A 15,201-nucleotide genomic window follows, 5' to 3' on the forward strand; every position below is an offset into this window, starting at 1 on the left:
ACTTTTCTAGATCAATGAGTACATTTGGAATTTTGAGTGGGTACTCATAGCTAATATCAAAGCACTCATGGCCTGGGCAGAAACTGACTAAAAGAGAGCTAACTTGGCCAAAAATTGACACACATGACAAAGAAGTAATCCCTGCTATGTGAGTTAACACTTGCTCTGACACACTAGAGGCAAGATTCACAATTTTGGTTTTCCTGAAACTTTCTGTTGACCTTTCTTCTCTTTTCCTTCAGTTTCCCACATCTTGACCAAAGATAAACAGATTAGAAAATTGGGAGATCTGACTTACCATGAATGATCATTTCTGGATATCAGGAGGAGCAATCCATGACACATGGGATTCTCCCCATGCACCAACAGCTCAAAGCAGGAGTCTAAAATAATTCCCTTTAGGAATGTTGATTCTCCTTTCCTCAGATTTTTAATTTTCCGCCTTTCCAACACACCAGTTTTTTACTTTCCCCCCCCCCCTCCCTTTGATTCTCTAGATTATCAGTATTTATAAAAATTAAATTTTAATGAAAAGAGAAAAATATCTGACTTAAAATTATAGATAGTAATCCAAAAATGCTGTCTGAGAAAAAGACAAGTGGAAGACTATTTAAATAGATCACCAGCTTCTATGACCAACCACGGCTCAGCAGGTTACAGAGCAACAGACAACAAAAAATACAAATCTATTTTCTTCAGAAACGGTACTAAGAAAAATATTTTTATCAAGTGAGAGTGACTCAGAAGAGTCAGTCCTAAAATCACCACCACAGAAAAATAAACTGCGGCCAGAATCTAAAAAAGGTTTCAGACAAAGCTTCATCACTGACAGTAAAAGAAAACAAAAAGGGGCTAGAACTAGCTAGAAAGGGAAAGAAAGACAGACACAAAGGGAAGAATAACCAAGCAGATGCACTAGCTCAATGACAAATACATTAGGAGATGTAGGTATCTTACTTGTCATGAAAATGGAAAATACTTTTTGCAGCTATCTAACTGGGTAGGAAGGGAACATTCAAGACTCTCTTGCAAGTCTTCATCAAATGTACCTATGACAATGATGGGACCTGTAAACTCCACCCGCCCCTACAAACTCAAAGGCAAGCTCATATAGGGAGATCAACTTTTAAAGTAGACTAGACTCAAGCCATATAAAGCTAACGTTTATAACCACCATTTTGAACTCTTGCCAGAAAAACCAAGTACAGGAGAGTCTCACTTATCCAAGCTAAACGGGCCGGCAGAAGCTTGGATAAGCAAATAACTTGGATTATAAGGAGGGATTAAGGAAAAGCCTACTAAATGTCACATTTCGTTATGATTTTACAAATTAAGCACCAAAACATCATGTTTTGCAACAAATCCACAGAAAAAGCAGTTCAATACACAGTAAAGTTATGTAGTAATTACTGTATTTATTAATTTAGCCAGTCAGCGAGTGGGTGAGCGAGGAGGGCTCCAAAAGTCCTCCCCGCTCACCCACCCGCCCGTGCCTCGGCTCCCTCTCATGCTGGGGCCGGCAGCACCGGCGCCCAGCATAGCGGAGGAGCGACAGAGCAAGCCCACCCTCCATCCCTCGCTCACTCACTCACCCGGCTGGGTTCCAGCAGCACTGGGATCTGCAGGGGTGAGTGAGGGGGGTGAGGAATTTGGCTCGAATTGCCCGGACACTTGAACGAGCGGGGCTCAATTTAGCGGAGTTTTACTGTAGTTACTGAAACTGTTGCAAGAAGGGTACTATGTATTCCCTATAATAAGCCCAGTCAGCAGATTGGCTGCAGCATTTTGGACCCACTGAAATTTCTAAAGTTCATCAAGTGGCTACTGCACCTGATTTAAGTATTTTTATTAGTTTGAAATGTCCTACAGTTTTAGTACCTGGTTACATAGGAGACTGCCTTCTCTCTAAAACCCCTTTTAGTTATATCTTATGAAGGTTTACATTGGATTACCTCTATGCCAAATTTGGAAACTCTAATTAGTTCAAAACATGGCAGCCAGGCTATTTACTGGAACATCTAGGAGTAAGCATATTAAAGCAATATTAAAGGCACTCTACTGGTTGCCAATTAGTTTCCAGGCACAATATAAGGTATTGGTTTTGACCTTTAAAGCTCTACATCAGAGGTCTTCAAACATTTTAAGTGGAGGGCCGGTTCATGGTCTCTCAGGCTGTTGAGGGGCCGAATTATCATTTGAAAAAAAATACGAACAAATTCCTATGCACACTGCACATGTCTTATTTGTAGTGCAACCCCCCCCAACAACAACTATTTATTTATTTGCTACATTTATACCCCACCCTCTCTCACCCCAAAGGGGACTCAGAGCGGCTTACAAGTTATATGTACATACAATATATAATATTATTGGCATAGCACAATGTTAGCATTATATAATACTATATTGTCCTATACCACTATACCGTAATATTATTAGTAATATTACATTTAATATATAATATATAATTAATATTATTATATTGTATAATTATTAGTATTATATTGTATTACATTATAATATTAGTATCAATATTATATGTATACACAATATATTCAATTATTACCATAGCACAGTATTAGTAAATGAAAGAACAATACAATATTTAAAAATAAAAACAACATAAACCTATCAGGATTTTAATGGGAAGTCTGGGCCTGCTTCTGGCCAATATGATAGTCAAGTTAAGTAGGATTGTTGGTATTGTGTGCTTTCAAGTCATTTCAGACTTTGGGTGAGGCGAAGTCTAAAACTAAGAGCGGGGGCCAGGTAAATGACCTTGGAGGGCCGCATCCGGCCCGCGGGTCTTTGTTTGGGGACCCCTGCTCTACATCAATGGTTCTTAACCTAGGGTCCCCAGATGTTTACCAGCTGTTAGGATTTCTGGGAGTTGAAGGCCAAAAACATCTGGGAACCCCAGGCTGACAACCAATGCCCTACATGGTTTGGATCCAGGTTACCTACAGGATCGCCTTCTACCGTATAATCCACCCAGAACACTGAGGTCCTCTGGGGAACACTTACTCCAACCAGTCAGAACCCAACTGGCAACCAGCACCCAGAGGACCTTTTCACTGGCTGCCCCAATGACCTGCTGGAAGAGCTTTTACAGCTAAATCAGCTGTCAAAATTCAAGATACAACTGAAGATCTATCTCTTCCAGCAGGACGACCCAGTCAATTTTAAACTGTGAATTTTAAATTTATATTCTATGTCTATTGTATTTTAATCTTTGTTCCATATATATTAGTATGTAAATTTTATAGAAATATGTTTTAATACATATATTTTTGAATTTTATGATGATGTGTTTTAAGCATGTTATGCCCCACCTCAAGCTATGCTGAGATGCAGGTAACAAATATAATAATAATAATAATAATAATAATAATAATAATAATAATAATAATAATAATAATAATAATATAAGCTTTGGACATGACATAGGCAGAAGATAGAAAACTGAAAGGTTGGGGAAAGAACTCCACAGAGAGGGTTTCTGAAAATATTATGTGACACCTGCCTCTAGATTACCAGGGTAAGGGTTAACTCAGATGTAATGGATTGCCTCTGCAAGAAAAACACCAGTTTCCGTAAACACAAGCAAATTAGTCAAGGGAAGTAACTTGCCCTAAAACCTACATCTAGAGCAGATCTGAGGTCTGAGATCTAAGGTTCGTACATAAGTTTGTAGGGCACTGAGGCTTCTGTCACGGCTGTATGAATACATGACAGCTTGCTGTGGGAGAAAATGAACCATGAAGATGTGACATGTTTCATTAGTGTAATAAAATCAAAGTGCAAGAACCCCTGTATAACTGATTGGCATACATTAATTATTCCACCTTAAAAAAGAAATGAGCAAGGAGAAATTCTGGGCTATAATCAACTGAGTACAAAACAAGGCACCTACAAAAACCTGTGATACTGTTTGGTTTGGCTTTTTACAACTAATACCTGGGATGTCATAAGATGGAGGACCACAGGCATCATAGGAAGGCATGCTTTCAGCTGTTTGGTTTGAACTGTTGATGGATGCTTACGTCCTGATACATTGGACAAAGCAGAAAGAATGTCACCTACAAAACAAATTAATTAAAAAAATAAATACATTAGATTAAGGGTGTTGTCTAAAAAATTTCCTAGAAATAAACACAGTAGCACTGACTGCTAAGAAAACATCCCCATGAAAGTATTGTTAAGTTTGTTTTTGTTACTTCTAAATCAAGTTTAGATTTACCCTCCATGTCTATCTATCTTAGATAATAAGGTTATATTGATAGGTTTTCCCTATACATATTCAAAGTTTGCATTATGTCCCCTGACTGCTTTTGCCTCATCACCCCTATTAATGCCACTCCATTTCATCTTTGATCTCCATGTCCTGAATAAAATACTACGTGTATGTTACAAAAATGTTTCATCCCTGTCCATTTTTATTCCACTCACATCACGTTTTGCAATGTTTCTATGTTCCATTTCTAGTATACGATGTCCAGATTCATACTTCTGACATTTTGGGTCCCAATTTTATGCATCTTTGGACTTTTCTTTCACATCTGAGCATAACTGGACTCATCCTTTGGGCATGAGTCCAGTTGCATCATTAGACACAGTGCTACTGGTACTTGGTACACTGCTCTTCCCAGGTGCCTTTTGACATCTGAGTCTAAGCTTGCAGCACAATCTATTGTTTCATTTTGAATTATTCCATCATAGGGCTTCAGGTGTATTTTGGCATCAGATGAAATACGGGTATTATACTTCTTAAAAGGTCATGACACAAAGCTACTGCTATGTGGGAAAGGAATGATAAAATAAAAAGAAAATGTGCCGAGTTTGGTATAGATCAGTGGTTCTCAACCTGTGGGCTGTGGCTCAGCAGTGGGCCACGAGAACGAAATTCTGGTCTGTGAACCTCCTTATTTATTTATGTATTTATTTACAGTATTTATATTCCGCCTTTCTCACCCCGAAGGGGATTCAGGGTGGATCACATTATATACATATAAGGCAAACATTCAATGCCCATAAACACATCGAACTGAGACAGAGACAGACAGACGCAGAACCAATTTAACCTTCTCCTGAGGGGATGTTCGATTCTGGCCACAGGGGGGAGCAGCTGCTTCATCATCCACTCTGACGGCACTTCCTCGTTCCAATGTCGTAAATTAGTTAAACTTGCCTCCCCACTTTTATAAGTGGTACCTTATTTCCTACTTGATAGATGCAACTATCTTTCGGGTTGCTAGGTTAGCAACGAGCAGGGGCTATTTTTTATTTTTTATTGACGGGTGCTCACCCCGCCATGGGCTGGCCTCGAACTCATGACCTCATGGTCAGAATGATGTATTGCAGCAGGCTGCTCTCTAGCCTGCGCCACAGCCCGACCCCCGCCACAGCTCCTTCCTCTTTATTTTATTTTATTAATTTTATTTCTACTCCTTTCCGCAGAACTGATCATTGCATTGGATAGATAGACCACATCAATTCTAGATTATTAAATAAGGTTTTCTGTGGGCAAGCAGATGGCGACTACTGGATGGCATATGCTCTGTATCAGAAACTAGAGGTGATGTTGTCTATCCAATGCAATTTTCTGAATCAGCACGCCAAATAACCAAACCAAATCTAAATGTTGACCAAAAACTGATTCATAATCCTTTTGGTACCAATGTTGGTTCTTGGTCAAAGTGGTCCCTGGTCAAGCAGTCCCCGGTCAATGAGGTCCCTGGTCAAAAAAAGGTTGAGAACCACTAGTATACATAAACAAGACAGTAATGGAGAGAGCTATAGATAATTTGCTCACTTTCACTGAGATAACAGATCTTTATTTCTGTATTGATTATTATAATGTCCACTCTCAAAATATATAAAAATGAGATCATGATTATGTTTAAGCTCCAATGTAGGAAATTAAGTAATACTGATAATTATCTATTCCCTGATCAAAACAGGTTTTACCTACAGTATGAAAACTATATTGTGGGAAAAGTAACAGATCAGTGAGAATTTAGTCCCATTTTCTCCTCATGTTCTAACGGCCCAAAGTGTTTGGTTTTTTTTTTTTTTTTTGGTTTTTTTTGCCTTTTCCCCCCCAAAGGGAATTTTTAAATTAATTATTATTTTATATACATAACCATAGTTACCATACTTTCTTCTTTTCCATTCCCTTCTCCTTCCCCACAACCACCCCTCCCCCTTCCCTGTTGACAACTCAAACATTTTTTTCTTGTTACATGAGCCTTTTTTCCATTCTGTCCAATTTTTTCTTCCAGCTTTCATCATCTGGTTTAACAGTCTGTAGCCATCTTTTAAATTGAATCCATATTTCTTTAATTTTCTTGTTTGTCTGACCTTGATTTTTTTGCTTATTATAATATCCATAATTTTCAGTTGTATTTGATCCCACATATATTCATACCATTTTTCGAGTGTCCATTTCTTTTTATCTTTCCACCCCACACTATTACTGCGTGTGCTGCTCTAAACATTAAGTCTTGGTCTTGATCCTTAACTCTTCTATTCCCACATATTCCTATTAACAAAATTTGCATATTTATATCAAATTTTGTTTTAGTATGTAATTCAACCTGGTTTAGGATTTGGTTCCAAAATTTTTGTATCTCTTCACATTCCCACCATATCATGCCTCCCGACACCCACAATGCCAACATTTGGGATTTAATCCCTGAATCATATGTGCCAGCTGAATTGGTGTTCTATACCATTTCGTAATTATTTTCAGTTGTAATTCTTTATATGTTTCTATTTTTTTAATTTAAGCCACTGATTATCTTTTCTAATGTCCCAAAGTGTTGTGGAAGAATTATTCTATAGGAAAAACGGTGGATTTCTGTACAAAAGTCAGGATTATTACAAAACACTACTCATTTTTCTCTGTCAAATAATACCTCCATAACAACTTGGGGCACTCAAATACAGGGACAATACCACAGAGGAATATTTGTTTTCTCTCACAGTGGGGCCAAAACTATTGTAATTATTTATCTTTGCATACAAGGACAACAAAGAGAGGCAGAATTTTTCCTGAAAACAGCCAGGAACATAGAAATAGAAAACTCAAAGGGGGGGGGGGCTTAAATGACAGAAAAAGCAAGCAAAATTGTCCAGCATAATTTGCTTCAATGTATCTGAAAAAGCACTGAGCTGGAGACCGAAATGTCCCAGGTTCAAACCCCGGGAGCGGCGTGAGCAGCCGCTGTTAGCTCCAGCTCCTGCCAACCTAGCAGTTCGAAAACATGCCAATGTGAGTAGATCAATAGGTACCGCTCCGGCGGGAAGGTAACGGCGCTCCATGCGGTCATGCCGGCCACATGACCTTAGAGGTGTCTATAGACAACGCCGGCTCTTCGACTTAGAAATGGAGATGAGCACCAACCCCCAGAGTCAGACATGACTGGACTTAACTTTTTTATCTGAAAAAGGACACCGGCCATCAAGATTCCAGAATAGATCAACCTCAACCAAAACCAAAGCACTGTCCTGAGTTAGTTGGAAATTTAAAGCTTTACATCTACGTAGGTCTGGAGGACTGGTCATGCCAACTGCTAAAGGTATCCAGTTAGTTTGTAGAAAGTATCATGATCAATTATATCACCCTGTTGTGCTTGGAACCTTCTGGGTAATCGCACAAAACCTATATTCAGTAAAACTGAACTATCTTTCCTTCTGTGAAGCAAGGATTTCTGCTCTAAGTAGACAAAGTAGTATATAGTTAACCCCGAGAAACTCTTACATTGACCAGGGTCAGCTCCAAACTGTAGACATTACTGACCTTATCATGCAGTCTGCTTCCACCATGGAACAATTTATATGTGAAACAAGTAAAAACAGCAGATAACGGGAAGGTATTTCCCTATTGAATTCTGCAGTTCCTGCAAAGGGAGCTGCATAGCAAGGAGGACATGGCCTGCAAATTAGATAATGCTTTCAGCGGAAGTGGCAAAATTCACAGCTTGAACTGCTGACACTAAGGCTGAAAGGCAATTAATCAGTCTTTAATAAGCATGTTTAGAGTCGATAAAACGTAAATCTGAAAAATGTGCTGCAATGACTTTCCATTTTAAAATGAACAGGTTTGTATGTCTGGTTCATAGCTACACCTACTGGAAAAGATGAAGACTTTAGTGCTATTTACATATAAATGCAAAGAAATGTAACACTGGCAATTAAGATAATTATATACTATTCACAAGCATAAATAACAACCATCCAATGTTTTTTTCAGAAAAGGAGAGACTTTTGGGAGGAAAGAATTTGCTGCGACAATGCAGAATATAATTAAGCAGTCCTTCCTTTTCCAATTTACATCGACATCACTAAAACAAAATATCTGTATACATTAATGTCTAATGTATCCTTTCCTCACATGTACCAGCTTTCATATTGGAGCTCCCGGCGGAGTAGTGGGCTAAAGCCATGTGACTTGAAGGTTGGGCTGCTGATCTGCAAGCTGCCAGATTCGAATCCCACCCGGGGAGAGCCCGGATGAGCTCCCTCTATCAGCTCCAGCTCCATGCGGGGACATGAGAGAAGCCTCCCACAAGGATGGTAAAACATCAAAAACATCCGGGTGTCCCCTGGGCAACATTCTTGCAGACGGCCAATTCTCTCACACCAGAAGCGACTTGCAGTTTCTCAAGTCGCTCCTGACACGGAAAAAAAAAAACTTTGATATTAGGAGTAGTAATACTGCCAATTTCCAAGATGAAAAATAACCCTGCTCTTCCTCTGTTTTCACTATAGTTTAGAGCAAGAGTCCTTCTTAAGCAGAGGGCCAGTTCACGGTCCCTCAGACTGTTGGGAGGCCAGAATATAGTTGGAACAAAACATGAACAAATTCTTATGTACATGGCATATATTTGTAGTCCAAAAAATGAAAGAACAATACAATACTCAAAATGAAGAACAATTTTATTTCAGTGGGAAGTGTGGGTCTGATTTTGGCTGAGATAGCCAAGTTAATTTGGATTGCTGTTGTTGTGTGTCTTCAAGTCATTTCAGACTTAGAGCCAGCCTAAGTCTAGAGTTAGGGCGAGGGGGGGGCACAACAAGGATGGGTCAATTATCTTGGAGGACCGCATCTGGCCTGCAGACATTAGGATGGGGACTCCTGGTTTAGAATGTTTTGCTGTGTGCTGGGCTATAAAGATCCACATACTTCACCACTGAGTAATCAAAGTGTGCTACTAAATGGGACCAAAACAAAGACTATAATAAGGTAATATCAATTACTTCAGGTACCTCCCACAGAAAAGAATTCAGGTTTCTATATCTTTAATGTGCCCAACAGTGCAGTGGATTTAAGCACTGAGCTGCTGAACTTGCTGACCAAAAGGTCGGTGGTTCGAATTTGGGGAGCAGGGTGAGCTCCCACTGTTATCCCCAACTACTGCCAACCTAGCAGTTTGAAAACATACAAACGTGAGTAGATCAATAAGTACCACTCCGGTGGGAAGGTAACAGCACTGCATGCAGTCATGCTGGCCACATGACCTTGGAGATGTCTGCAGACAATGTGGGCTGTTCGGCTTAGAAATGGACATGAGCACCAACCCTCAGAGTCAGACACGACTAGACTTAATGTTGGAAAAACCTTTACCTAAAATGCACATTTATGGACCAATTTTGACCAAACTTGGTATTTACATCTTGGTGGATATCCCAAAAATTTGGGCCCATTAATAAACTTGGGCCATTCTGTAAAAAAAACCTGGTTAAAAACAAATTTTAAGAATTGTACATACTACTAGGCAAACATATGTTTCACCCAATTAATAAGTAGAACTATAAGCACAACAGAATCAACCCAGGCAATGGTGTGTACATTTCCTGGTCTAATATGTTTTTGAGGATGGGGGAAACTGTCACCCTGCCCACCAGGGAGATAAGAAGCATTTAGCCACCAGTGACACCCTCCGTCGAAGAAAAAATTGCCATGTCTCCCTTTAGGGGTTCCCAGAATAACAAATTAACAGAAAAGGGGGGACTATATTCTTATAGCGGTGCAGCTCAATTTACCTAAAATATGTGGCAGCTCTTGCACAATGTGACAGATGAGAAGGCCCAGACATTTTGACAGGTATTCATTGCTGCTTTGCTGTTCTTTTCCTGGCATGGTCTTTCTGCTGTCTCTTTCAATATACATCACCAACCTACACATAAAGAAGTGTAAAAGATTACGTTATATGATAAAAAATGGCATGGCTGTCAAAGGACGGGTGGGCGTATTCAGACTTACCCAGATAATCATACTAAGGCTAAGTCAAAAAAGTTACAGAAAAATGTACGCTGAATTAAAAATGTCACAACTGTGGAAACCTCATGGATGTGAGATATTTCAAGAGTAGGCTAACACTGCAATTTGAAGAACCAAAACCCTCTAAGATTAGTTCCTGATGATCTATACTACAACACAGCTCTGCCTAATTCAGTGAATTTTGCAGGTGCTGCAGCCAATGTTGCATTCTGTTCATACCTCTTCCTTGTTTTTTCACCCTTTTTTCATCTTTTTTATAGTGGAAAATCCATTGAGGGGACAAAAGATAGAATAGCTGCATAGTGCCTTCTAAGTGCTAGAATAAAGAATTTTCCATTTGAAAACATCTATAAAGGCTCAGGGCTATGGCTTCTTTTATTAAATAACCCATCTATAATGTGCTATTCCTTTTCCCCTACTGCAAAATGACTGGAAGATTACTCTGAGTCCCTTGTTCAGAGATGGAGTGGGGTATAAATAATGTGTTGTTGTTGTTGTTGTTGTTATTAAATTGAAGTGAGAAAAAATCCATAAATGGGAGACAATAACCAAAATGGGCATCTTCCTTGTCACTACCCTCCGGGAGCTTTGTTTTGAAGAAAACACCTTAAATGTTGATCCCAGTCTTCCTGAAACAATTTTCTGTTTTTCTTTGTCTTGTGTATATTGCCAACCAGAATCTTACTAAGAGCACCTAAATATAAAAATAATTAAAAATTTTACTCAAAAATAATCTCAGTGAACTCAATGAGGCCTACTCATAGAAAAGCAAGCACATCACTTGTGAAACTTAAAATTTAGGTCTGTAATTAGGCCTATAAAAGTCATCCATATCTGCCCAAGATAAAATCCCATTGACAGTTCCCTTTAAAAATGTATCAAATTCAAAGGCTACTTAACAAAAATCTTTGACTGAAATACTGTGTCCAGTTCTGGGCACAATTCAAGAAGGATATTGATAAGCTTTAATGAGTCCAGAGAATGGCAACAAGAATGGTAAAAGGTCTGGAAGTCAAGCTGTATGAGGAGCAGCTTAAGAAACTTGGCTTGTTTGTTAAGGAACTTGGAGAAAAGAAAGTTAAGGGTTGGCATGACAGCCACATTTCAAACATTTAGATGTTATATTGAGGAGCAAGCTTAGAGCAATGCATTTCAACTACAGGAAAAGAGTTTCCACCTAAACATTAGGAAGAACCTCCTGACAGTAGGAGCTATTCAATAGTGAAATATGTAATCTCAGAGTGCAGCTCTTCCAACTTCTTTGGAAGTTTTTAAACAGAAGTTGGATGTCCATCTTTCAGGAGGTGGTTGGAGACTGGTCTCTTCCAACTCTAATAGTTTTGTGGTTCTATTATTCACCTATCTCATTGTCTATCTGTTCAGAAAGAGAAGCCTGAAAGATTTATCTAATTTTTCAACAAGCAACTGCTACAGTTGTTGATTGATTTCCCAGAGACTGCCAATGGGATCATAGAAGTTTTTGGATTTTTCAAACTGAGATTCTGATATTATAAAATTAAATCCGATAGTATTGGAAGAAGTCTGTCTTTGAAAAATCAGGCTGTTTTTGAATGGAATCTGAAGTTAATATTATCACCAGTATGCATCCATCACAACGGCTCTTCTATTATTCCGCCTCCTCTTTGCGTCTCCTCTTTATTTATTTATTTATTTATTTATTACAACATTTATATCCCGCCCTTCTCACCCGAGAGGGGACTCAGGGTGGCTTGCAATAAACACACATATAAAAATTATACAATACACTATAAATCAGATTAAAATTATTAACTTACATCAACATTCATAAAAACATTCTAAAATACAAATGGGTGTGTTCAAGTTCAAAAGACTGGGTCTGTCAATTAAGTTCTGGCGTACATAATAGCTAAACACTCTGTATCATGCCTGTTTCTTTGGCGGAGATTTTGTTAATTCCAGTCACAACGTTGTGTAAATCTATCTCCTGGGAGGAGTACAAAAAAAGGAGGAAATACTTTTCATCCTCTCGGATTTATGGAGAGCACATGGTGCCTACAGAGCGTTAGTTCTACTCATCCTGAGTACACTTGCTTGTTATTGTGAGAATCTTCTGATACAGAACAAAATAAACTACTCTATATTGACTTAAAAGAACAAATCAAAACATTTTATTGAGAATCAAGGAAACAAGCCTTCAAGTGGCTGGCAGTATTTTCTAAGATTCAAGTCATTTTTTCTCTTCACACAATCTGCTGTTGGGTGAATATTTCAATACCTTTTGTGTATCCTTACCACTCTCGTTTCTAAAGTATAAAACCTTTGAGATTTTTACTTCTTGTTCCCCAGCTCGTTCAAAAAGATAAGCCAAGTATCTATTTGTTTGAAAAACATATGGGGGAAAATGTCGTGCATACAGAAATCGTAAGAAACAAAAATAGACAATAATACGGGAAGTTGATCCTGGAAAGAAAAGTGGCAGCAGAAAAACCATGTTTTGTTTAAAAATGTAGTAATTCATTGGGAAGATAATCAAAAGAAAAACAGAACTCTAACAAAGGGGACAGAAGTAAAAATAGTAACAAGCTGGAGCAGAATAAATACACCTCAGGAAAAAGAAGACAAACAAAGCACAGTCAAGAACCCAGATCAATATGTTGCTTAATAAACATTTCAATTTGTCCATTATCATATAGTAAGATGATCAAGGCAACCTGGATTAACATTTCAGACTACTTTGGAAAAGCTAGTTCTGTTACTTATCAATAAACCATATCACAACTCAGTTTCTAAATTATGGAGAGGCCAGATGTGTTTTATCTGCCCACAAAAGTATCTTGAGTAGTATAGAATCTTTGTCTTAGAAATTAGATAAAGTCCACTTTGCACTTCTCATTCATGTTTTATAACCTACTAGCTTGAGGACCCGGCGTTTACCAGGTTATTTGAAAAAGTCAAATTTTTAATTGTCCAAAATGTATAAGGTTTTAATGTGGGATTTGTGTATTGATAGTGTTTAAATGCAATTTGTGCCATGTTTGTATTGCAATTGATTGCATCATCCAGAATGTACCATAGTGTGGAAAGAGTTCATTGCCAAGAAGCTATGATGACCTTGATGTGTGGCTGGAACTAGGGAGTATCCAGACACAAGTGTTTGTGCATACCAATTGTCAGTTCAGTTGAGTTCTGTCTGCCTAGAGTTCGAGTCAAGTTCTGTTGGAGAACAGAACAGTCCTGTGTTCATCTGTCGTCTGCAAGTCTGTTTGTGTTGATTACTGCTGCATACAGTAAAACTTTGTAAATAGTTTTACCAACGTCTCTGAGTGTCTCTTCATTCTGCGCTCCACTGCTTCCATCCAACTACTGCTGCACTGCAAATACTCTGACATAAGGTTGTGGGTGAACTACAACTGACATCATGCCAGGTTAACCCCGAGAAACTCCATCAGTGGTTAAAGGTTGTCATGTTGGGCAAGTTTGCTCTCTAGATGCATCATTGGTAAGGTTCAGTGTCCTCTGTGGCTGCAGGGTAAGCTACAGCTCCCATTATGGTGGATCAGTCTCCCTCAATTCCCTCCAGTAGGTTCAATTAGTCATGGGGGTCCTGTGTGTCAAGTTTGGTCCTGGTCTATTATCGGTGGTGGTCACGGTATCTCCAGATGTAGGGTTACATCTCCAGGAAATGAAGGTTAGTTCCCCTCAAACCCCTCCAGTAGGCTCAGTTGGTCATGGGGGTTATGTGTGCCAAGTTAGGTCCAGGTCCATCATTGGTGGGGATCAGAGTGCTCTTTGATTGCAGGTGAACTATAAATCCCAGTACCTAAACCCAAAAGCGAAGGCCAATTCCCCCCAAATCTGTCCAGTATGTTCAGTTCATCATGGGGTTCTGTGTGCCCAATGAAGTTCAGGTCAATTGTCAGTGGGGGTCACAGGGCTGTGTCTTGATGCAGGGTGAACTACAACTTCCATCCTGTTGAGTCAGTGCCCCAAACCCCTTCAGTATGTTTAGTTGTTCAATTGCTGATCAATTCCGCTCTGTTTGCTGTGTGCCACAGGAAAGGGTAGGAAAGGATTAAGGGAGAGGCATTGGACAAGGTCATGCAAATTTCACATGAATGGGGAAACAAAGGAACACTGGGAAGTGTCTTTGGTGGAGGAAAAACAGAAAAACTAGGATGGAATTGTCCCCATATAAAAGCCTTCACTTGGGTGGTGGGTAGAATGGTGTTTGTGGAGGACACTGGCAGGGCTCTTGGACATGTTGATGGCGCCCACTATAACCTGCAATGTTCATTGGTAGCTCCTCAGCACTGGGAGTTGTAGCTGTTTGTACAGGCGGGAGCCTGTCTGTGTAAATGGACACCTGTGCCACTTAACACACATACAGATTTTCACTTTTATTATGTGTATATATTAGTTAATTAACTGCAGCCTCAGTACTGGAAGCTAGCAAGATATAAACATAATGGAAATGGCAGGGAAAATCTGAAATATATACATTCTTGGGTTCAATTATAATTATAACACCACTTTACCTTGCTTGACAGCTCAGAAGAAGCATGTCTTTGTTATTAATTAAAACTTGTAACAGGACCAAAAAAGCCTTTGCTCGTATAAGAGTAGAAGGACTTTCAAGGAGTGTAATAACTGTAGTCACAAAGTCCTGGAGGGAAGGAAGAATACAAAGATTATTTCAATGAGGGAAACATTAAAATCCAACTTATTCTAAGCATTTTGAATTTAAAAGACTGGATTTGTAATAATGTTTTAATGAAAGAAAAATCTTTTCCAAAGTCAAAATTATACACAGTGGCAGATAAGATTGATTTATGTCACAAGTCAACTGATTATACCAATATTCAAATTCATCCCCTACTAACTGTAATATGTGTGTTTATAGTTTTTTTTTGTCTAATGACTTGGCTTCTGCTTTT

General features: G+C 38.9%; 1 protein-coding gene across 6 annotated transcripts in view; it reads right to left on the bottom strand.

Annotated features, from left to right (window-relative positions):
- ulk4 (unc-51 like kinase 4) overlaps positions 1-15,201 on the bottom strand; it is a 266,746-nt gene that overhangs the window by 178,311 nt on the left and 73,234 nt on the right. For all 6 annotated transcript variants that reach the window (XM_062984172.1, XM_062984171.1, XM_062984173.1 and 3 more), the window contains 3 exons: positions 14,803-14,930; positions 10,048-10,181; positions 3,958-4,079 (listed from right to left, as the gene is read on the bottom strand). In XM_062984172.1, the coding sequence (XP_062840242.1) occupies positions 3,958-4,079; positions 10,048-10,181; positions 14,803-14,930 (384 nt within the window). The remainder of the gene's footprint in view (positions 1-3,957; positions 4,080-10,047; positions 10,182-14,802; positions 14,931-15,201) is intronic.

Source organism: Anolis carolinensis, chromosome 6 (genome assembly GCF_035594765.1).
Source record: "Anolis carolinensis isolate JA03-04 chromosome 6, rAnoCar3.1.pri, whole genome shotgun sequence".
In the NCBI taxonomy this organism is placed as follows: Eukaryota; Metazoa; Chordata; class Lepidosauria; order Squamata; family Dactyloidae; genus Anolis; species Anolis carolinensis.